This window comes from Cyanistes caeruleus, chromosome 3 (assembly GCF_971803275.1).
Source record: "Cyanistes caeruleus chromosome 3, bCyaCae1.hap1.1, whole genome shotgun sequence".
Taxonomy (NCBI): domain Eukaryota; kingdom Metazoa; phylum Chordata; class Aves; order Passeriformes; family Paridae; genus Cyanistes; species Cyanistes caeruleus.
In genome coordinates, this window is record NC_141703.1 from 89643299 (window position 1) to 89668469 (window position 25171).

Consider the following 25171-nt stretch of genomic DNA (forward strand, 5'->3'; position numbering starts at 1 on the left):
ACACAGCTGCTATGTGAAAACAACATAACGTTACCCTGTGTTTTCTTAAAAAAGCAGAAATCTACTGACAAACACGCTTTATTTTTTACAAAGCATTAGAAACCACCAGCACACTGCTCAGCATATGATGTAAGGTTTGACAGCATATAGCCAATGTTATGTGTCTTGCTAAGGTATATTCTCCAGAAGGAAGAATACCAGGCAAACAATCACATGTGGCCAGGTGACACAAAATTTAAATAAACCAGGACATGTTTTTCTTCCCTACTGATGGAAAACCAAAACTTCACGAAGATGTTTTTCAAAATGGAATTTTGAAGAGATGGGTTTTTTTTCTCGGAGAAATAATACAAGGAACTACAGCTGGAAAGACCCAAGGAAAGATGCAGATTGGAAAAGTGGGATTTGTCAGGTCAGAGGGCCCTGTCCTGTTGTTAAGTTCTCAGGTAATTGTGCCAGCTACACATTTTTCTCCAGCAGCTCTATGGGCCATGATGGTTTCATGTGTGCACATGTTAAGTGATTGGCTCTAAGTCATCTTTGTTGCCCTTCTACTATCAAAGACAGCTGCTAGCTCTAAGAGTAACTCAGATGCAACATATTAGGCATTTTTGCCGTCAGAGAACTTGCTTAACAAACATCTATAAAAGCAGATACTGTGGAATAATGCATTTGAGGACTTTTTAAATTGAAGTGAAACTGACAATTATAATACTGGCAGAATCCTGATGGACTAAAAATTACTTTAGGGAAAGACTGTAAAAGCCACCATTTAGAAAGAACAGAGATTCTTAAATTCAAGTTTGGATCTGGATATAAACAGAGATCCTTCTAATATTCTAGAATGAAAAGTATGACCAGGACGTCTGTGATCTTACTTTAGAGTAACATGTAATTTAAGCATAAAGAAACCAAACTGGCTTTAGAATAGCCATCTTAAGCTGTTGCAGCACTTTTTCTGCAGTGGCACCAACTCTCAGATTGCATTACAAATCCCACTGAAGATGGTAAGCATAAAAAAACTAAACCTGATAAAATAAAGCCACGTTGTTATCTCTGATGTAAAACTACAACTAACCAAGGTTTGGAGTCCTTCAAAATGTTTTGTCCTTCAAAAGGAAAAACTTTGATAGTTATAGTAAAATATGGACGGTAGGTTGACCACAGGTAGGCTATTCCAGAATATCCCAATTATAGGAAACACATCATATGTCAATATGCTCAATACAGCACTTACTAAAAACATCACTATAAAATTCTATTTTTAATGTGTATTTTACACTTGGTTTCAGTGACAAAGGAAATTTTTTATTGAATATTTGAGAGATTCTCAAGAATTAGTTTTAAAGCTGTTGTAATTTCACAAGTGATCTTGGTACTAATACTAATGAAACCTTTTAGGGACACAATATTACAGAGGAAGGAAAATCTGCATGAGTAAAGTACAAGAAATGGAATTAAATATAAAATCCAAGGGCACAGCCTCAAACTTCAAAGAACTTGCACTTTAGGGTTAGATTTTGTGATACAGAAGTGATGGAAAAAGATAATTTCAATTTTACTTGTCTTGCTTTGCTTCCACTATTAAAGGCTCGCCCTAAAAAGCAGCACATTCCCTGCCAGCTAGATATACATCAGGGAAGACATGTAATGGGTGTATTAGTCAATCACAGCAAGACCACAACCACTGGTAAGATGAAGCCACATAAAAGGAAGATGCCATTTTTGCATGCATCAGTAAACATATTCCTGCAGAGATTACAAATTAAAATGGTACTGTCAAGGGCCACAGCACAGATGGGACCCTATCTAGAATGTGTTTCCTTGATGAATCATCAGCTCAGAGAGAACGGATATGAGGAAAAAGGCCCAAAGAAAAGAAAAGGTAATGAAGACAAAATAGTGAAAAAAACCCCACAAATCAAAAACCCAGGTTGTGAATGTGTATGAATGAGCTGTTTATCTGCAAAGGAAAGGCGAAATATTTAAAATGCATGACAACGTGGATAGCAGAGTATCATATCAAATGGGAATTAAAGCCATAAAAATATGTTCAGTCTTGAAGCTGGAAGGTTTATTTCCATCAGAAGACTAAAGCTGATATGGAACAATTTTCCTGAAAAGCAAAGAGTGGATTTCAGCTTGAGCAGTTATATAACAGTGTAAGGGCCTGGGTGGGGCACTGTTGCATGTGGAGGAGTGTGGTGTTCCACACACGACACCAAGCAGGTGCCAGGGGCCGCATGTGCAGCACGGTCTCCAGGCTGTGTGGAGCTGCATGTACCCTTGGAAGCTGGATAAACACAGCCAGCTTGTTGTCACTGACAAGCCTGCAGGCAGCTCCCACTTGGTGGTTGCACCAACAGTGCAGAAGGAAGTTTCACTGTTAATGACCTCTCTGTTTGATAACAGGAATAATGCATACAGCTGTCTCCTTAAAAGAGAATCCTATGATAACTTGGATGACCAAAATGGGGTGATGCTTTCTATGGACAGGTTACCTGCTGACTGAAGGCCTGTGTGATGATGCCCAACTCAGGGCTCTCAGCATCCACAGGGTTGCAAGATTCCCTGTGCTTTTCTGCTGTTCTTTGTAGTGCTAGTTCTAATAAATTGCACTTTGGATGCTAACTTACAGGGCCTTGAGTGCCTTTCTTAGTGGGATCATAAGGGACCAGCAAACCTTAATGCAAAACATCATCAGCTTGTTTGTTTAAGAAAGGAAGGTATATGAGTTCTCTGGTGCAACTGAGGGAACCAGACTCAGAAGGTCCCTTCAGCTCCACTCCACTAGAAGGCTCACATGTCTACCAAAAAGAAAATTTTAAGGATAATATGAATTTTCATTCTATTTCAGTAGATTGCAAAGTCTTACAAATCTAACAAATCAGTTGATTCTTGGTATCAATGGGCAAATCTGTGTTTTGCATTTTTGCTCTTTGTTGATTGTTTAGCTAACCTGTGCTGAAGACAAAGAAACCCCACAATACTTTAGCTTGATTTCTTTTTATAACCAAGACAGTCTTCATTTCAGCTAGGCTGCATGACACTTCCCAGGATGAGCTTATGAACCTTGCTTGATGAAAGAGCTCTGATTAAATTGCAAGTGCATAAACAGAGTTTGCAGCTATACACTATTAACCAGGAGATTCATTTATTAGCAGGGAAGCTATCACAAGAATCCAGTTCCTTGAACAGGAAGTGAGACAGCGAATCTACTTTAACTAAGCCTCAAGTTCCTTAATACAAATGAACAGACACAGGTAGTGCTGCGACTGCACAGCCAGTCACCAGTATTCACTCAATAGCTTCTGATGAGGTTTATCTGCAAAAGAGAGAATGCTCTTAAAATAGGACACAAAATTCTGCAAACATACAGTAAGGGAAATAAAATAAGATTCAGCTACTGTCAGGAAAGAATATAGACTTAAGAAAAGTTACTTTATTCAAAAACATCCATATTTTTGGTTTGGGTTTGGTTAGTTTTAATTTGTTTCCAAACATTTGGAGTAATGCTCTCAATCTTCTTGTTCAAATACTGCAAGAACTCAACTGTAGGAGTCAAATTTCTAATTAATAGTGAGTTACAGTTAACAGGACTGCTCTAAAAGTCACCAACTTAAAAGGCTCCTCTTGCTCTGTTCCAGCATACCCTTAACACTGAAGAAAGTGTTAGGAGTCTCAAAGCCAGTTGTACAGTAATTGTGTCACCTGGTGATTCCCCTCACAAGGGCACTTGTGGCATTGTCATGGCATTGGTGCAGAGTGCATGCAGATGGATTTAAAGACCCAACACTGTCACACTGTGCTCATTGTGTGCTGCTGTAAGTCACTGGGTAAGCGGCTGCAGCACTGTTGGCTCATTTGTCACACACCAGTCAGCAATGGCTAAAAGAAGAAAGGAGGGCTCTTCCCTGTGTCAGTCAACACAACTGAAACAGCTCGGCTTTGGAATGACAGGAGATGAACTGTGTTAATAAGTGAAATGAGTGCCTGCTGGCTTATAGGACCTGGATTTCACACTGCAATCCTTTTCCTACCCCAGCTGCACTTATATTAAAAGGGAATCTATAAAGCTGTTGTATATTTAAAGCTGTACTTGCTGAAGTCTGCTCTGATTATATTTAAAATAATGAAGACCTATAATAGTTCCCAGTGGTTTTGCTTAATCCAAATGATCTTTGCAGCAGATAGAGATGGTGTCTAGTTCCAGTAGCTCAGTTATTTCTTTTGCCTAAAATGCCTACTGAAGGTCAATCTGGCATCTCCTATGACATCAAGGAAGGAAAAAGAGGTACTAACATATGGAAGGTGTCCCCAGTTTTGACCTTCAAAAATATTGAGGTAATTCTTATAGAATATTTACAGAGTTTAAAATGTTTTACCTGTCTGTGCTATTTGTAAAAGAAACCATAAATCATATATTATGAACCATATGCTACTGTCAAACGTGTCTTTGAGTAACTGTCTTATCATTACAGCTCTTGGTATGGAGCCAAGCACTGAAACACATTGCTTACATTTGTATTTTCTTGAAAGTTCTTAGTGTATTGTATTACATTCCAATTATAGTAATAGGAATCTAAGATGATTACTTCATATAAAACAAATATATACTTTTTGGCAAGAACGTATAATTTGCTTAAGTTCAAAAAAGTCCAGAGCATTACACCATACAACAGAAAATATCTGTCTGCCATTAAATCTCTTTAGTGTTCCTTCTAAACTTGCTCCAAAGAGACATTTAGTAAAGGAACAGTGAATGATAAATTATTATTGCTAGTGTTGCATCATCATTAGTTTAACAGTAGGTCAGAAGAAGAAAAAACTAAATCTGGAGAGGCTGCAAACTTTGATTTAATGGCTATAAAGGTGCACTTTGTTAGTGAATAATTATTCATAAACCATTCAGTGTCTTAATACTGAATCTTACATATTCATAGACTACTGCATTGAAGTGTTCTTTCCTCTTTACAACTATGTTTTTACTAACATCCAAAGAAAAGAACAAACATTTTTTACTTTTGTGGGAGGGAAAGAGGGGATATATGTACGCATGCACCTGGGGAAACCTGACTCTAGTAATTGCAGAAACCTATGCAGAAACCCTGCTAAAGAGCAGATCTTAGTCCATTATCCTGAAATCTTAAATGTCAAGAAGCAGAAGAAAATTTCAAATTAAATAGTTCAACTGCATGATGACTGCTGCATTGTGAGTAATAGGCGAAGATTTAAGTAACATTCATCTGTCTAACAGAAACTACCTGCTCTATAGTTCATGCACCAAATACCACAAAAACTCAAAATAAACTGATTCTACAAGAAAGTTAATTAATCAAAGTCAGATAAACAAGCATTTTAAATAATAAAATCATCATCATCACAAGCAGATAAGTACATTATATTGCATTACTTTATGAGGTAAACCTGCCATTTGTTAAAAAAAAAAATCAACTAAACCAGTGTAACAAGGAGACAAACATACTGGATAAATAAAACAATTTTTTTTTTAAATCCTGAAGAGACACATGCAAATAGAAAAATTGGAAGGATTCAGATGTTCCATTTTCATAGATAAAATGCATTTGAAAAATTATGTGTTTGTCTCTGTGAAAGCTACCTAAATCTAAAATTAAGTTATATTAGAAATAATCTTAGAAGAACTAGCCTCTGACTTTCTAAACACTTCCCTATATGGCATCTTTCAATACCTTACTATTTTTGTAAGACATGCATCAATATTTTAAACCTATATTCTGTCAACAGGCATTTCTCCCCATTTAAGAAACATTTTAAAATCAGCTTGTTCACTGGTTCACAAACTTAAGACAAAAGAATCTCTATTCAATATGAATCTTGCCTTCGCTTAACCCCACCCCTGCAAGAGGAGAGGGGAGGATGAAAATAAAGTATTTTTAACTATTCCCACAGTGAGGAAAACATTACTTTTTGGAAGCCAGATCTTTGAATTTCTTTAAGAAAATCAATTTTGATCTTATCACTTTATCAGCTTCTCAAGTTCCCCTTACATCCATTTTGTCATAGATTTCATACAGCTAAGGCAACCATTATTCATTCACTATTCTCTGACCATCACATAATTTAGAGCTTTGGTTCTCTTAACACCAAAAATGTATTCAGAAAAAATGAAAGTTCTCTTTTAGACTTAGCACTGTAGGCATATAAACATTCCAAACTGAGAGGGTTAATTAGAGCTTTAGCCTTACTTTTTTTTGCTACTTGCCCAGAGGCTTATGTTGAATTTTACATACTAAATGTGTAATTGAGCTTAGAAAATTGAAAGCTAAATGATTTAAAATAAATTTATGTGGATTAAAGTAAAAAGAAAATATAGTAAAAATGAAGAAATTTCATTCTGAAGCCAAGTGCTTGAATAATAAAAAAAAATAATCAGAAGCTTAGGGCAGTGCTAGAGAACCCTGAGAAGAAATGAACTGCCTGCAATGTTATTTCTTCATATTTATGTAAAACTGTGTTTTAATTTAAAACTGGACTTACTTCTTCGATAATATTACATTGCAGGATATTTGCCTCATAGCCTTTGATGTGCTAATAAAATTATTTAAATGGCAGCATTGAACCAGTTACACACAATACACATAAAAGAATAGTATTTTTTTTTGCTCACAACTTGCTGGATTTTGATAAAAGGCAGTATAGTTAGCTCTGCATTAGTTACAAATAACTTTAATTCTCAGATCCTACTTGTACCTCAGTTCAAAAATGTCATTAGAGAAAATCTAGTTTTAAGCAAAGTTTTCCAGTATTCTAAATAACTTGCTTGCAAATATTTTGCCCTATATTTTAGGGTGTCAGACGAAAGAGAAAATTAGGCAAGTGTGATGATAAATGTTTTGCTCTTAGCAAAGCACAAATGTGCGTGACTTTCTCTTAGCAAGAAATGCTGACAAATTAATGACCAAGATAACAGGTTAATATCCCTGAAGAGAAGGCAGAGATGATCAGAGGCTGCATTCTTACAAGCAGGGATTGGTTAGGTTGTGTGTCAGATTGCTAGCTGGGAGAGCTCGACCAAGATGTACTGGAATAACTGCTATGATATTTATGTTTAGCAATGACACATTGTGAATAATGCACCTACCTGATGAGAAAAGCAAGATTCAAACATTTTGCCATAAGTAAAATGACAACTTTCTGTCCAGAAGCAGCTAAAAATGCACACATAAGTTTTCATTTTTCTCTTCCCTCATGCAGTCCCAAACCACTTAATACACTTTTGTTATAGGTTATAAACTCATTGGAATCAGGCTGTGTATTTCCTAAATTATTACACAGTACTTCCCACTACAAATCACGCACCTCAGTGATATTTTAGTGCAAATATGATTTGTATCTGGATAATAAACAACAAAGAAAAATATATTTCCATAATAATTTTCAAAATTTCTGCAGCTAAAGATTTGATGAATCTGTTCACAGCTCTGGTGAAGGACTGAGATCTTTCCCCACGCACAAGGAAATATATAAATATCAAAAAAAGCTGCTGCACCTTAAACACTGAATGCACATACTAAGAGAATGAAAATACAAGTTAAACTTCCAGTTAAAAACAACTGCTGCATTTATGCACTGAATCTTGGTCTCCTAACTACTGCCCTAATTCCTTAATAGAAACTTGGAACTTTTTCTCACTATTAATAGACGTGCGGCACTGAAGTTCCCTAACATCTTATCAGGTTTTACTTGGATGACTAAATACAGATTGAAGCACTCAGCTCCTGTTGGAGTTTGAAAATTACAACCACTCATTTAATCTATCTTCAGTAAGGATTTCTACAATTAGGTACTGTTAAAGTAAAATTTAGAAAAACACTCTGATTCATTGGACACTTAACAGAGTTTCCCAAATTCACAACCTATTTCTGCTAACCTTCCAGTATTTTACAAAAACAAAAATATTTCAAGGTAAAGAAAATAATTATTACCCTCATACAGCCAGCTGAAGTACTCTATTACTGAACAACAGTTCAGTCAAAAGTGAGTGCTTGTGTCCAGTTTGAAGAAAAAAACAAATTACTGTTCACAGCAGTTCATGAAAATAGAAGTAAAATGAAAAACATTTTGGCAAAAAGAAGACCAAATTTTTCTAGTTCCAAGAAAGCTGCAGAAAAAGACAGTGAAGTTTTTGCTCCATAGAAACAAACTTGAAAGAAAAATATTCAAGGCAAATCTATATCCACCTGTAGAAAGGCAAAATGTATGATAAGAAATCCAGGAAGTGTTATGTTTGTAATGAGATCTTTATTTTGTGTCATATAATCTTACCTTTCTCTGTTAAATTTCAGGGAATGTAGAATAGCCGGTCGTTTCTGTCGGAGGTTCCACAAATGAAGGGCATCATCTGCACACGCACTGACCAAAGCACCCTAGAGCAGACACAAAATAAAGCAACACATTATTTTTCTGCAGATTCTGTCTTATTCTTATATGATCCTCACTGCTAAAGATCTACCTGTAAAACCGAGTTTATGAAAAATCATTCCTTTCTTCTAGAACAAAAATACTCTACCATAAATAATACACAATTGAATCGATCTGTTAATGTAAACATTAAATTAGTACAAGATCAGACAAAGTTAAATTAAAACTCCATCCATTTAAAACTCAAATTAAAACTTTGTACCAAGATTACACAAGCCAACTCTCAAGACTTTCCACATACACAGAAAGATTAACAAAATGGAAAAACCTTACTGAAAAAAGTGAGTGTACAAGATGTAACTGAAGGATAAAGGGATTGGTCATGCATGGGCACACACATGACAGTGCCAAGCACAACTTAGTAGTCATATCAAGGTAAGATGAAAATTCAAAACTGGAACTGTGAAAAGAGGGTGCAGATAAGAAAGCAGGGACAGGTAGCAAGAGGACAGGACGTAGGAAGAACTAAGAGATGTAGACAGAAGGACAGAGTCTTTAGCACAGATCAGAAATACTCTGGTTCTGCTTGTGGTGTCCCAAAAATGGTCATCTTTCAAAACCCAGGCCTTTAAGTGACTGAGAAGCTTGGAGTCAACTTCTACCTGCTTTTGACTTCATTTCTCCTCACCACAGAACACTGATGACATGTGAGAATTACCTGCAGGGGAAGCTCCCTACTACTCCTGCAGTGGTTTAGTACACTTACACCTCAGATCTAGGGCACAGATCTACCCTTGTGTAATACCATTGCAGAGAGGAACAGATTGCCCAAACACAAGGCAATGCTTTATACTGAGGAAGGGCAAAGATGTAACTGGAAAGATTAGTTCCTACTATCTATGACTGACTGACAATCTTCTCTAATCCTAGCAAATGTTCTTTGCAACACTGACCTATGCAAATGAAATTTACAGGGGTGAGACTTCTCTAATACAGTGTAATCCATGCTTTAATTCTCATCTCCCAAAGAGTCAGAAAGACTGTCCACCACAGCAACCAAATTAATCCCATGTATTAGGGGGTTTGCATCCATGAAAAGAAAGGATATTGATTCAAACTTTGTCCTTCCTGTTCTCATCCCTGCATTCCTCTTAAGAATTTCACCATTCTGTTTCTAAAGCTTCCGTCCTCCCTCCTCAGTGTCTGTGGTTCAGTTACTTTTTCCAATTAGGTGTAGGAAAAAAATAAATATTTTTCAGGTTTAAAAAACTCATAAAACTAAAACTCTTCCCCTGAGAAGTTCTAAGATCTTCCCATTTACAAAGAGGACTTGAAACTGTCAAAAGTGTTTTCTTATGTCATGGGAGAAAATTAATCAAAACTGAACTAAGATTTGGCCAACTTCTAAGGTCTTAAAAAAAAGTCCCCTCTGATTTGTATTCACCAGAAAGTCTTCTTGCCTATTCCCATCTTCACAACCTTCTGCACAGAGCAAGCTATAATCTGGTGGTACTGTTTCTTCATGTTCTCTAAATTTGATTTTGACAAATCATTTAGAAAGACTAAGCATGATGGCTTGATTAACAATCCCTGCAATTACTTTGCATTGCTTCATGTAATAGCATATCCTCAAATATTGAGTTTTCAGCCAATAATCATCAATATATTTTGATAGAAAGATTTAGCTCATTTATTAATTTCTATTTGAACCAAGACTGTGCAGCATATTTAGTAACTTAATGGGTTTTACATCATTTTACACACATTCATGTATTGACTGCCTTTTGTTAGGTATTTTAAACTGATGTATAGGAAAGCAATGTTTTCCCCTGAGTGCAGTACCATAAATATTCTTCTAAAAGGCTGTATGTTGAATGTCCTCTGGATGTACACCACTTACTTCTTGGCACAATTTGTCAGTGGGAGAACTTATATCACTCAATTACAACAACATGAATTGACTTATGCAACTAAATGTATACAGAAGAATCTGAGTAAATATGTTCTTACCTCATTGATTAAGAACTGGAGCTGCAGAACTGCAGCACCACTTTCATGTTGGCAGTAGCAATCAACACCAGGCCTGCCCAATCTGTTGCCATCAAAGTCAAGGATTCTAACATTACTGTTATCACCAGAAGTAAAGAGGGAAAGAAAGAACTACCAATTAAACTCTAATTAACCTTTAATTAACCTCAATTCTTCTTGCTTTCTGTAAAACAAAAGAATTCATGCTGACATTCCACTATTCTAATTAAAGTACCAATATCAGCAGCCTGAAACATGCAACTGTGAGTGTTCTGTTCTTGCCCATTTTTTTTTCCTGTGAAACAAAGTACATGAATTAACACACAAATTCAGCAGATGCATCTTTAATTTATTTTTATATATTATTGGTTTATATAACACATGAATGTAACAGATTTTGGAACTTATCAAGACTAGCCATATAATGAATGTAGCTCTTTATCCATTGTCTTCATGTCTTTTTCTGTGCATGCTAAATTGTCATCTCCCTAACTTAGAGGATGATGGTCATTCCCATCTGAGTCAGAGACTCCAGCAAGAAACTGTTTTTCTAGAAAATTACTGAAGATCAAAAGTAAAACAAAAGGAGAAATATGAAATATATTATTAGCAACCATATGAAAACACCACATATTCAAAATATCAGGATTGTTATTGGAAATAATATTTTACAACATAGAGCTTCATCTACTTGTAATATATAATCATATTAGCATATTGCAAGATCCCGACCAAAAGAAGTCCACTTATTTTAGCTGCAGGTAAATGTCAGAATCTTTACTTCCCCTTTCACAGGAGAAAGATGTACAGTAAACCATTCTAATATTGGCCTCCAGAAAGTATAATCCATTAATTAGCAAATTTGAGGTTTAGAAGTTCCAAGTATGAAGCAATTGCTCTTTCAATTGTTAAACAAGCAGCTTTAATGGGTACCAGTGACCTTGAGAGACCTGAACTCTACTCTTGATTTTGTCAACTGGTCTGTTGGATAACCTTAATGGAAGAAAGTTTTTTTTTCTTACCTGAGCCTTCATTTCTCTATTTGTAAGATGGAGATGAAAAGTTGTGTATAAAACACTGTAACTACATTCCAGAACAGCAAGGGAGGGCAAAAGAAGTAACTCCATTTGCTGCTTGTTCCCAAACTGTAGTCATGGATACAATAATAACTGACAAAATAATAAAAAACCTGAATCTTTTAAACAACCTATTCAAAATAGACAATAAAGATCTATTGTAATCCAAGGCACTTTCTAAGAGTTGATGGTAATCCTCTGGTCAATTCTGAATGACTGTTCTGTGGCACTCTTTTTTTTTTTAACATTTAACAACCACTTCTTGTGACGTGAGAAAAAGTACCAAAACCAATCAAGCAAGTAACCAACCCACCTGGGATTTCAGGCTAACTGGAACTTTTAACAGGTAAGTTCTTTCCTTTTAACCTGAGTTGAATACTCAGTACAAATACATGGCACCACTTAATGATTGTCCTTAGTGAAAACTTAAGCATCTGTCACCCTTCAGCATCAGTATCACGCTAAGTCGGTTTTCTAGGAAATATCCTAACTAAGTAAATGACTTCACTCAGCATATCCCAAACAAACAAAGCACTCTCCAAAAATTCACATTTATATGCATCAGTGTTCACCCTGAAATACAAATTACTAAAGTACTCACAAATTACTAAAATAAGAGAGAAATTGTGCTGTCTGCTTCATTCTGGCCAGTTGCCCTGAAGTGAGAACTGATGCTTAAATAGCAGCATTAGCACTGACTGCTGGTGGTTTTCAAACATTCTGGGAGCTGCAGTGAGGTCCCTCCAGTAGAAGGAGCTGAAGAGATATGATGACTTGGCACATGTTCTTGGCACTTGAGCCCATCTTCTGCAAATTCTGTGTTTTGCTGCCAAGCATGGAGAAGTACAACCTTACCTCATCAAATCTTTTCACAGCAGTGTATTACAACAGGATATACAGCAGAAGAAATACCTACAGCTCAGGCTTTGGATTGACTTTATTCTTTTTACTTTTTTTTCATTAAATCATGACTCTGCTATCAGGGAGAATGGAGTATCTCTGAGGATATTAAAAGTGGGACCAATACATATAAATACTGCAAAGTAGACACCATGGGTTTCAAGAATAAAAGCTAGTCACTATCTTCTCTCTTATCAGTATGTTGGATCTCCCAGGGGCCTTCAAAGCCATGCCAGATTATCCTAATTTACAGATAAAAGGGAAGAGGATGAAAACTAAGTCAGGATGTCTTTTGGGATATAGAGTGAAACAAGTAGAATTAGAATTATGTACATCAAGTAGTAAAACTATGACAGTAATAACATTCTAAAAGAAAAGTGTTCTTTCTGAAAACTACATTTAATCCTGGTTTTAAGACCTGTGAAAGTGAAATAGGATTTTTTTCTCTTCATTCACTTGTATGCAACACCTTTTCACTGAGTGTTTCAACATCCTGATATTCCAAAGCTTATAATTACTTGGGAAAAAATTGGTTGCTAAGATGACTAATTTTAAGTACTTGGATTCATCTTCCAAGATGCAGACTTCCATGACAGCATAATGCATTAGTAACCAAGAATTTACACCCTCACGTCCTGGAAATCAAAAGATGCCAGTGAATGATTACATTCATGATGAGAGGTAACAGTGACCAAATTTTTTCATAGCATGATCTTTGACCACTTTCCACAGTACCCCACAGCTTTTTTCTTCCATGACTCATTTTCACTATGTGATACACACACATCTGACGTGTCTCATTCTTCTCAGAGGTTAGTACTAATGGAATCCAAAGACTTGCAAGTCTTTGGTGTTCACTGAGAACCAAAAGTGCAGATACTTCAGAATTGACTCATGAAGTTGAGACCAGTGTCACTTGCAGCAAGTATTTAACTTCTTAGGATCAGAAGGGGATGAGGTAGGACATGTTTTCCTTCATCAAGACAGTGACTCTTCAGTAGCATGAGATGAAATCTTTTGGCAATAACATGGACTGCAGTCTGATTCATTCCTCTTTGCAGGGGCAAGGAAGTGAAGATACGGTGTCATAAAGAACCTCCTTCCAAGACAGCTAGCAGATATCCCCCGTCAAGTAAAAACTCCTAAATCACATATGGCACCTTTTTCATAACCAAATCTCTTCCATAGAAGAAAATGACACCAAGCTATGTAAATAAGCAGCTCTAACTTTTTTTGAGTACTTAACTAACTTCTTCCATGACTAAGAGCAATTTATGTACACAAATGAACATTACAGCAAAGTGTTATAATTATTAAGCAGAAACCATGGTCTCACATCTACTATTTTATGATAGTTATACACACAGAAATGGGAAATCTCCATTTACAGCCTCTCCTTTAAAACATTTGGGAATTGTGGGGTGCTGCAAAAGCAGCATTGCTGCTCAGAGTCCTTGTCATCTGATCTGTACTGACTGGTACATGTTTGAGTAGGACTATACAGCACCTCAAGAGCAGATGCTTGTGGGCTGGTGTTACTCCATTACATAAACCAACTGCAGCATTGACTTAGGGTATAACTTGAATATAGGGTGGCTTCTTCTTGCAGAAGACTTACTCCATTGAATTGACTGATTTATCAGTTTAAAAAGCAACAACAGATTTATCTAAATAATCAAGTATTACAATGATCAAAGAGTTCAACCACAACACTAACCAAGTAAACCAACCAGAAGGTTTGTCAGCTGTACCCGTGTCACAGGATGGATCTTGTCAAAAGATAACGATTATGGAAACAGCACCTTTAGCACCTAGATTTGCAGTTTTGAACATAGCTACTTTCAGTTCCTGGAATACATATTTTTACAGTTCCCTCATGGAGTTTCTCCAAGTCTCATATACATTAATTTTCTGTCTACTAAGGACAGTGCATATTCTGGTAGAAATAAATGCCAGAGCCCTCAGTCCTAAATAAATGCCGAAGTCCTAAGTGAAAAACTAGGGTTCAAACTGATTTTTTCTCTCTTTACATGAGATATTCTATGTTTTGATTTCTGAAGTGTATTGCTTCTGTGCTTTGTTATCCTCACTATTAAGAATGTCATACTACATGTGCACTCAATACATTTAGCTTTAGTTTCAAGCTTTTGCATCTCATTACATCTTTTTATGCTAAATTAAATACCTTCATATTAGCAGAAATTTCCTGCTTTGAAAGCTGTATCTTATCCATCTTCTTCATAAATAAAAGCAAAATACTTTGAGATCCTTTGCTTTCATGTCACCACCAATTTTCTTAGTTTTGAATAGTTCCTATGTGTTTTCAAACATAGTCTAGTATCACTAAAGGACATGGAATGATTCACACAAACACATCTCAGTGGTATGACAGCAAAAGAAGTAACTTTATTTTCTGACTCCAGTATTTATAGATTCTCAACAATGACCAGGGATTGGACAATTGACTTACCACCTTCCCAGTCACACTGGCCATGCAAAACATCCATCAAAGACCGTTTCTTAGAAGGAATGTATAAACAACTTATGTTTATAGTTGCATTCTTGGGAAAGTAACTAAAACTATGAAAACAAGATCAGAAGGTTTAGTTTTCAGTGAGACATCTCACCCTTCTTTAAAAAAAAGAAAAAGAAAAATGAACAGAGAAAATGAACAATATTCTAAACAATCAAAAAGAAATCACAAAGAAAATAAACAATGTTCTAAACAATCAGAAGGCTCTAGTTTCAGGGGGATAGTCTAGAATGTGTGCTCAACTTCTTTCAAGTCTCAAAATCAAAGCCACACATCATCTTAGTAATAGTTTCTTTAATACAATCTAAAAACACAGATTGCATTTTGTAATTTCTTATATTCAATATAGTTTTTTTAATAGATGTACCACATGTTTATTAAAATAACAAATTGGGAAATCATACTGCTTTTGGTTTTTGAGACTTCTCCATTGCTCTCCAAAAAATAAGCGCTTGCTACGAAGCTCCGTTCTGACAACTGCTTGTAGCTGAGCTCACTGAATTCCTTACAAAGGACACACAACATATTCCTACCTTTATGGCCTCCCATTTGCTGTAGATTCATTGGGCACTGCTTCATTAAACAACATCTTTGTGGGTTTTGTTTTGAGCATAGAAGGATTCGGTTTTACAATGAGCTTCATTCTGTCTGGAGTTCATTCAGCTGGTTAAATAAATAGTCTCTTTTTTTCTCTCCACTATGAAAAGGTGAAATACTGCTGCACTTGGCTGCTATCTTAGGATGCTGGATGTGAAATCTTTCATAAATGCAAACATTTTAACACCAATAAACATGAGATTTTGGTCTACCTTCATCTTGTTTACTTTTCTTGACATAGATTTCTCTGTTTATACATATGAATTATATAAGAGTTAATCTCAGGAACAGTTAAATATTCATTATTATCTTTACTGGCTGAAAAATTTGCTTTTAGAAAACCTTTGATTTCTTCCAGGTTAAAACTTATAGATTGCTTGTATTTAATCATATAACTCTATACACTGGAAGCCATTTTATTTCCCAAAGTATCTGCAGATACCATGAGAATAAGCAAAACTCATAGGGCTACATATTTTAATTTCTTCTGAATAAGACTGCCTTTCAAGGTCTTTGTAATTTTGAGAATTATCTGTTCCAGAAACAGATTACAAACATAGTCAACATGTGACTGAACTCAATCAACCCTAACCTTGAAGTAGCACATTGTGAAAAGCAGTTACTCAGAGGTACTGACTCCAGCAATGTTACACAAATAACACAAAATCATAGAATCATAGAATGGCTTGGGTTGGAAGGGACCTTCAAGATTATCTAGCTCACATGTAGGTGAATAATTTCACATTCCATTTGTGGAGTATCAATAATTTTAAATTTCCTTTTGCAAATGCATATATACACAGACATACAATGATTAACAGAAACTACCTAGTGCTAAATTCACCTCCAGAAGATAAGTAATTTAGCTATTATTCTATAAAAGTTCCATATTGCCAGTGAGCTATACTGAAAGATTTGTATTTTGGGGTTATACTTCATACAGTAGTAAAAAAAACCAACATTAAAAGGTTCCATTTACAGTGGGCTTCCTCTTTCTTCCCAGGCAGTCATAAACCTCTACAAGCTCACTGACATACACAGATAAAAACAAGAAAAGCAGCACTGAATGAAAACTGGAATCCATGGAAGTGAGAGAAGAGTATAATTAATTATATTCACAGGGGTCAATGTTTCAGAGCCATTTACCAGTGCAGACACCAGTTCAGTCAAAAGCATGACAAATATGGGAACAGGAGGAACATGCCTGTTTGCAAACCTGTCCACTAAAAACCTACAGAGAGAATATGCTGGGACAGAATAATACTCTTCCCCTAATGCACACTGGAGGTTATGGAAAACTAAACAGACACAAATGAGAGGGCTGTGTGTTCCAAAGCCAGAAAGTTACTTGAACATAACCAAGATCCTGAGCAACAACCTACAGAGATATAGATAAAAAAATTTATAACACCACAGCATTTGATTCAATTTACTGCCTTTTAAGAGGACTATGCAAATCATACCATTTGCTGCCCATCTGTTTGCAGTGGGCGCAGATGGTAGTCTAACACACTCTGTCTTACCAAAGAAACCAAGCAGGTAGCCTTAACTCAGCCATTTTGATTTGCTTTCCTTCTCAGCCTTCAGGCATTAATAATTAACACAGTATTTGCTCCATGTGGGTCTGTACACCCAGAACACACACAGGCAGACGCAGGTTATCACATGTGCAGTCACTGATGACAAATGCATCCATCTATAATGGTTTCATACTAAACTAATACCACATAGGTGCATTTAAAACTAAAGCACCAATGTTGTATTAGTATTTGTTTTCCCTGGTTTTGTACGCTTCTCCCAATGAATTTACTAATAACATATTTAGAGAAAGTTTATGGAATATTTGTTTGTGCTCTTCAAGCAAAAATGAAAGACTACATAAACTGTATATAAGGTCAAAGCTTAGTATTTTTCATCTTGTTCTTCAACAGAGATTTTTTCTAATGTTTGTTGAATTTTTAGTGATTAGTAACAGTGATTACAAGGTGCAGATTTTCTTCATAGCTGCCAATTATGAAGAACAACTGGTGACAACAGAGGATAGACTGAAAAGTGATCTTATAATCAGTCTTTTGTGAAAAGGTCAAAAGACCTGTTGAAGCAAATGTAACTAAAAATAAGAATACATTTTTCCAAATATTAATTCTTCCCTGGGTTGCTATGAAAAAGTTAGACAAGTAAAATAATACATTAAACCTTTATCCATATAGTGACAGAGCTTGAGATACACATTGTGCTTTCACTCTTAAACAGAGACAGCACTTAGCCATTACTGGAAATCTTAAAAGCAAGACTGCTTGTTTTCCCAAATGCTACTTCCAGCCCCAACAACCAGACTAGGAACAAAGTGATGAATGTCCTATGGTAAATTATGTAGTCTATAGGAGATGGGAGCAAATGATGAAATAATGTTCCCTCTTACAAGAAATCATTCCACTGTTTTGGCTAGTACACACAGAGAAAAGAAGAACTTCATTGTTCAAAGGTGATAGAATAATTAACAGTTGTCACAGTTACTTCTGGCTAATGCTTTGTGCCAGGTACATCACACCAATGAGTCCCACACAGCTCTAGGTCTGTGTTTCATGAGCAATTATGGAATTTTAAGACTAAACATGCCTTGCACACTGTTGTGTTACTCCAAAGGCAAAGCAGAAGCATTCAGAAGCATTATTACAAAATTTTATGGGAAATTTTGTGCTCTGTCCTGCAATAAGAACATCCTAGTGCTAAGATCCTGTCAAAACTGCTTTTATCAATCGATCAACACTGAACTGAAATAGTGAAAAGTTTCTACTGAAAAGGTGAGAGAATTCTATACTTCACTGAAAAATTGTGTGCGTCTTTATAAGGCATTCAAAAAAGTTCTTTCAACACAAAATAAATGCTTTCTATAAGCAACTTCTTTTCTTCAAAGTTAAATTCACGATTACCTGCTAAAATAACAACAAAATAATCCCAGAATTAATTAAAAGAAATTTAGTCCCTGAAAATCTCGAGACTACTAGCTATCCAGACAATTAAGAGGTTATGAAAGTGAGGTGATTATGCAATAATAGATAATGAGCAGAGCTTGTATTCTGATTGTACACTGACATATTTCTTGTCAGAACTCAACTTTACAAATAAAATTAAATAATCATTCTGTTAAATTTTCTGATTGTACTGGAATAAGCAGCAAGGAATAGGGTACAAATGTAACCCCGAGGCTCTAAAGTAAAAGTGGATGGTTTGATGATGCATTTTTTTGTCTTATTCAGAAATAAGTCAGAAAATTGCCATGCATCACAGATCATTTTAGTTTAACTGAGAGATCCAGTTATACTTGGGAGATATATTATGCAAGGGCATTTTGATCACAAAAAATTACACCAACACACAGGTACCAATGCATTGGGAAAGAGAGCATCTGATCTTGTCTCAGGCTTTAGAAGTGGTAAATAGTTTAGAGATTCATTTGCTTGAGTGTTTGAACATTTCCACTATTCCAAGGAATGTGCCCCATAACATCAATATGCCAATAGAAATAATTTAATTTCAGTGTTTATCCAACCACAAGACAATACAGATGCTGAGGTCATACACCATGTTCTTTTTAGGCAGAGCAGTGCTGCCTAAATTAATAAATAATTCCATTACTCCACAGGAAACTGCTCACAGCTTGTTAGTCAGCTGATGAGCAATTCTTCAAATTCATTGACTGCTTCAGCTCTGTTATTATCTGTTTAGCATTGGATGATCCCAGGAGGTCTCTGGTACAACACAGAAAAGTACTTCACATCCAAAAAATTATTAAAAGAAGTTCAGTATGTTACTAGGCAGTAATTTCATTCCTGTCCCAGAAAAACAGACAAATGACATTTCTATAAATTTCACTTAGGCTATATTAATATTTAGCTCTTTTGCCAGTCAATATATTTATTTTTGACTCTCAATAAAGGAAGATGTTAATTGAGAATTTCATTTGTTAAGCAAGAATGGTCGTGTAAAGCACACAGGAACACGTGCCATGAATAAAAACCAAAACTAACAATGAAGCTATTCAAATATGAATTACTAAAATTAGAAAAATGTAAGAATTTAATTGAAGTATATTTAATTCAGCATTTGACAAAATTTCAATGAAATATCTGGCAAGTTTTATTCTTAGGTTTAGTTCCATATAATTGACACTATAAATATGCCTATGTTGAAAGGCATTTCAAATATCAGTCAACCTTAAATAGTTTTATTTTCTACTATTGTAACACTCATGTAATTTTTAAGAAAAGACTTCAGCAATGAGATACATGGAAGAGGTGCTTTTTTTTCTTCTAGTCCAAGATACAGGTTAAATGATATCTACATTTATCACTTTTATAACCCTCCTGAGCCACATAATTATTCCATCTGATTTTGAAATAAAGTACAGTATAGACCACAGTTAATCATACCTTCTATTCAATGAAACAGGTAACCAGCAGCTGGCTAAAATGTATTTCAGGAAGTCTTTTTGGTGTAAATGAGTATGAACTACCATTTTGCCACTTTAAGCAGACACTTGTAGATTGTGTTATACAAACTATGTTCATGTTCGATGAACACAGCTGTAAGAAGCATTTATATTTGAATTAAAATTTATAATCACATTAGTTAACATGGGTTAAAACATGAGTAGAGGTTTGAAAATATAGTTAGTGAATACTGAATAAGTTCCAAAGAGAATTTCCATTTTAAGAAAAGACTTACTACTACTGGGAATAAAATAGGACACACCACAAATCTCCCAGGACTCCAGTTTTTTCATGCCAATTACTGAAAAACTGCATGTTTCAGTGAAGCAGGACATGGTTTCAGAACTTACCATACTAATATGGCATTATTTCAGGATGACCCAATTCTTGTTGGACAAGAATCAAGAAGGATCAAAACTACTTCTACATTTCCTTGGCAATTCTAATTAAAAAGACTGAGAGCTCTGCCTCCCTTCGAGGGATTATTCCTTGTAGATTTGGAGAGAACTGAAGCACTGCTACAGCTAAAGTACATCTGGCTCTCCCAGGTAACTGACACCATGATGGTGCTGCCGGGGGTGGTGGCTCCCAAAAAATCCAAATTCCTCTCTACAGAAAGAGGAGACCTGGTAAAGACTGTGAAGGCTGGATGGTTATCAGGTCAGTTTTCCCACTCCCATGATCTTTGGCAAGATCTGCTGGGTTTGTTATCTCACATCAGGAAGCAGGCCTGCAGCAACAGCCTCAGATCCAGCCCAGCAGGATACACATGATGGACACACCACCAGGGCCTGCTCTCTGCTCAAGACAATGAGAAAAATGCCTTAAGCTCCATCTAATTTGTGTTTCTGCAGTGTGATGTGAGGTAGGAAACGTGCAGGGAAACAAACTGAACAGAGGAAGCAAGATACAGTGTAGGTCATCCATTCTACCTCCTGGAGAAGTCCCTATTATAATTTTAATTATTAAGATAGGCTTCATCTAGGGAGAGACAGCTCTTGCAGAGCAATCTACCATACATGTGGCATGAGAAAAAGAGAGGAGAAACGTGGAGCTAAACAGGAGAAATCCAGCTTCATGGTATACACACATCAATTACATGAGCTTCTCCCACATTGATTTTCAGCAGTTGGATGTATTACTCATATGACCATAGTGAAGTTTATCTTTAAACTGTAGTTAGGATAAGAAAATGAGACAACCAATTAGTTAAAGCCTTTGATTCTCACTAATGTGAAAGTCAAAACAGAAATATTTGGGAAGCTAAACATGGAGATATAGTTTGCTTTGTGAAACCCTAACAAACATTAGCGACTATTCAGCAACATAAAAGCTTTATCTATTCTTTTCCGTTCCACAAACAATAATCACAAAAGTCACATTTCAGTAATTCTATATTGTCTTCAAGACTTGATAGATAAAGATCACCTTCGCATAGTCACCATTCCTGCACTCCTATAGTCCTGATTTGCTTTTTTACTAAAGAAAATTTACCAATTGAAATGGGAAAAAAAATAAGTTTTCTTTTTCCAAGTTAAGTTTAAGTTTTTCCAAGCACTGTTCTTCCAAGCTCAACACAAAAACTACCACCCAAAATAATTTTAAGATAGATAAAAGAATATAAATACAAAAGTTTGATATGGAGTGACTGGGGAAGAGAGTAATTTATCTCCATTTGACTTCAGTGCACATAAATATTACATTTCTTGGGATGTCTAGGAAAACAGTAGGGTGATTCTAAATTTGGACACTGGACCGCCCATTTTTGGTTGTTGTGTATTTCCTTTTGACTTAATTTACCAAAACAAGCAGTTTTCCAATACTAAAAGCTCAAGAGTCTACCAGCTTTCCAAACAAATATATAATTATTCAGGGATGTTTTGTGTGACCACAATTTATTTGCTAAATCAGCGCAAAAAAATCAGACTGGAAAAGACAGAAGCGTGCACACACACAAACATACTGGGATGGAGAGAAATATTTAAAAGAAGGGGTAAATGGGAAGATATCAAGGCCAGAAGGATGTAATTGATTAGTCCTTGCACGAGGTAGAGAAATGGGATCACTCCTAGCAGAAAGTCATGAGGAATGGCAGAGAAACAGGAAGTTAACTTTCTGACACTCTCCAGACAATGTGAGGGGGAGGGAGGATACCAAAAAACCCTAAACAACCTCCCAGTTTTCTTCAACAGGGACTTCTGATGTTGTAATTTTAATACTTTGGAAGGATTCAGAATTTTCAAGAAGTAGGTAAACAGATTTAGAATTTAGGTTTGCCCAAGGAAATGCCGGTGTCTGTACAGATAAAGCAGGAGCTGTACAAGGTCTTCTGAGAATACTGATTTATTGGAACAAGCATTGACAAGATATACTCACAGCTACTGACAATGCTTGGAGGCTTTCTTGTCCAAATTTGTTGATGGATTTCTTTTAAATATGAGATATACTCACATCCTAATATGTGATAAAAATGTAAGGCTGTAGCTTAGGTAAAGTTACACAGTTTACATGTTTTACATCTTAGTACTCATTTGTAACTTGAAAACTGAACTGGTTAGGAAGTAAATGGAAAGAGAAGAAATGCCTGTGAAAAGGATGATGTCAAACTGACCATGTTTAAAGGCAAATGTTTATTCTTGCTACATCCCAGCTCCTTTCTGCCAAAGACAGACATCAGAGCTTGAAACTGATGGGTACCTACAACAGCTGCTGTCCTGCAACTTAAGCTATCATTATGTAGAACATGACACTGAATATCTATACACATTTTTCCACAAGAACATGAAAATCTCACTAAAAGTCCTCTGCTGTTGCATCCCACAGTGAAGCTTTCTTTTCAGGTTTGGCTTTGCCAATGAGTTCAGCTCTATTTACTTAAAACTGGTTAATTCCTAAATTGACCTTTGCTATCCAATTTAGTGTCCCATTTTTCTTGTGGCTTACTTTCAGTTTTGTCTGGTTTCAAGCAATCACTCTGGAGAGGAAACTCTAGTTCTACCTAATCAACAAACATTTCCTATACTGATCTTGCTAGGAATAAGAGAACTGCAAACTCACCACACCAAAGCTTTTTCAGGGACTAAAACCTGAATTTTCCTGACTACTAAGATAGAAATGGTTGCTGAATGTGATTTCCATGGTCCCATAACAAAATTACACTTTTTTGTTGGTTTTTTTTTTTTTTAATTAAGCAATTTTAAATCCCAATCACACAGGCATTTAGATTTCCCAGAGCCTAGCCTGACATTTAGCATTGATATTCACTGCACACTAATCATCAGTCAGATTTATTATTAATGGTACTGTAAAATTGTAGTGATACTGTCAAATTTAAGTGGTCCCCCAACATTAAAAAAGGATAGATTCAATAATATTTATTGAAAATTAATTAAAGTATCTGACTTTATCTACCTAATAACTATATATTATATATTTCATACATTTTTGATTTAAAACTTACTAACACATCTAAGTCAATACATTAAAGACAATATAAAAGGTGTCTCAGCTTAAGGAAGATTAACTTTTGCACTGACAATCCTACACCATGTTAAAAATCAAGGGTTACGAGTGAAAAATATTCTTTTCCTTTACTACCTCATGACAGTAAATGTAATTTTCCTTCATTTCTTCTGAATTACATCTCTGCAACGAGGGTACAGATAATTTATCTGCTGCTCCAACTACTGTACCGATTTTATTTAATCTGTAAAGTACAAGCACTTCTTCTGTTCACTCAATATACACATTACACATTATTTCCCTGCTATATTTGTTGATCCAGAAATTAATTTACAATGATAAAATTCTTATTTCCTCTATTCTGGCTACTCTGCCCCATTATTACCATAGTCTCTGGTGTCTGAAAGAGCAAAATAGCTTTTTTGATACTTATTGATTCAGGGGAAAGTATTGTTGTTGTTGTTGGTTTATTTTGTGGGTTTGGGAAGAGTTTTTTTTTAAAATAATACAATACCCTAAATTTCTTTGAACTTCAAGACATGCATACCTGTGGATGACCAATGCATTATGCATCCTGCTTTACCTAACAGAATCCAGACCCGTGACAACAGCTTCAATGCACTCTATTCCAATGTTTTTAAAACCCTGATTCCTGTGACAAACATTATCTTTGGCTACAGACTGCTCAGAATCTGGCCATATTTCTTCTGCAATGATATCCCCAGGAATACTGTTCCTTGAGCACAATGCAAATGCAAATGCCACAGCTGGACCCTGGTATCAATGCTCTGCTGAAGAGTAGAAATTCTTCAAATGAAGGAAATAGTGAAGAGCAAAGTGACTGCAGTTGTTTACTTAGCAAGGGCCTGGTAAAAAATGCAGGTGGAAAATCAAAAACCAGGGCAGCTCCTTCTTTGTTTTAAGCCTTGTTTGAGTAAAATACCACAAATTCCAAGCTCTGCACTAAGGCACTTTGCATATCAAAGTGCCCTGCCTTAATTTCAGTATGTTTTGACATCTTCGCATGACAGATTATGAAACATGAACCAGATTCATTCTTAATTTTCCAAGACTCATTTCTTCTAGTGCTGAATCTATTTCAGATCACTGTGCAGCATATCTTGGTAATCTCAAGGTACAAGTAGTCAATTATTGATGGTCTAACCAAACCTCTTACTAGAACATCCTTTCAGAATTAGCCCTATTCTATTACCAGCTCTAGTTTTACAAATATGCTAGAATTGCTGAATTACCATTAAAAACAAATAATAAGAACAAAAAACTCAGTAGACAAAATACTATCAAAAAAGATTCCTCTGTCTGAAATTAAATTTTCAGAACTAGAATTCTCTGATAGTTAATGGAAAAAAGCTAATTTTCTTGGTTGTTGGAGCATGAAAATGTCTAGTCCAACCTCTTGTACTACCTCAATGAATGCAACACTATTTAATAAAAGCCTGTCTGCCAGAAAGACAATAATGTTTAAGATTTCAAGGAATGAAACTAAGAACACATATTGCTAAAAATATTAAGGCAATTTGTCAGACTTTAATTTCAAGCCACTAATATATTTCTCTGTTACTTTAGAAAATCTTTTCAGCAGCCATTTTATTGAAGGACACATAGAAAGCACTTAAATCATCATTCCCTCTCCTTTTTCATAAACTAAGTCAGACTGA

The 25171-nt window shown here is 35.6% G+C and overlaps 1 protein-coding gene across 20 annotated transcripts in view; it reads right to left on the minus strand.

Moving 5' to 3' along the window:
* STXBP5L (syntaxin binding protein 5L) overlaps positions 1 to 25171 on the minus strand; it is a 183463-nt gene that overhangs the window by 103842 nt on the left and 54450 nt on the right. For all 20 annotated transcript variants that reach the window (XM_086884036.1, XM_086884037.1, XM_086884030.1 and 17 more), the window contains 2 exons: positions 10414 to 10495; positions 8308 to 8408 (listed from right to left, as the gene is read on the minus strand). In XM_086884036.1, coding sequence (XP_086740162.1) covers positions 8308 to 8408; positions 10414 to 10495 — 183 coding nt within the window. The remainder of the gene's footprint in view (positions 1 to 8307; positions 8409 to 10413; positions 10496 to 25171) is intronic.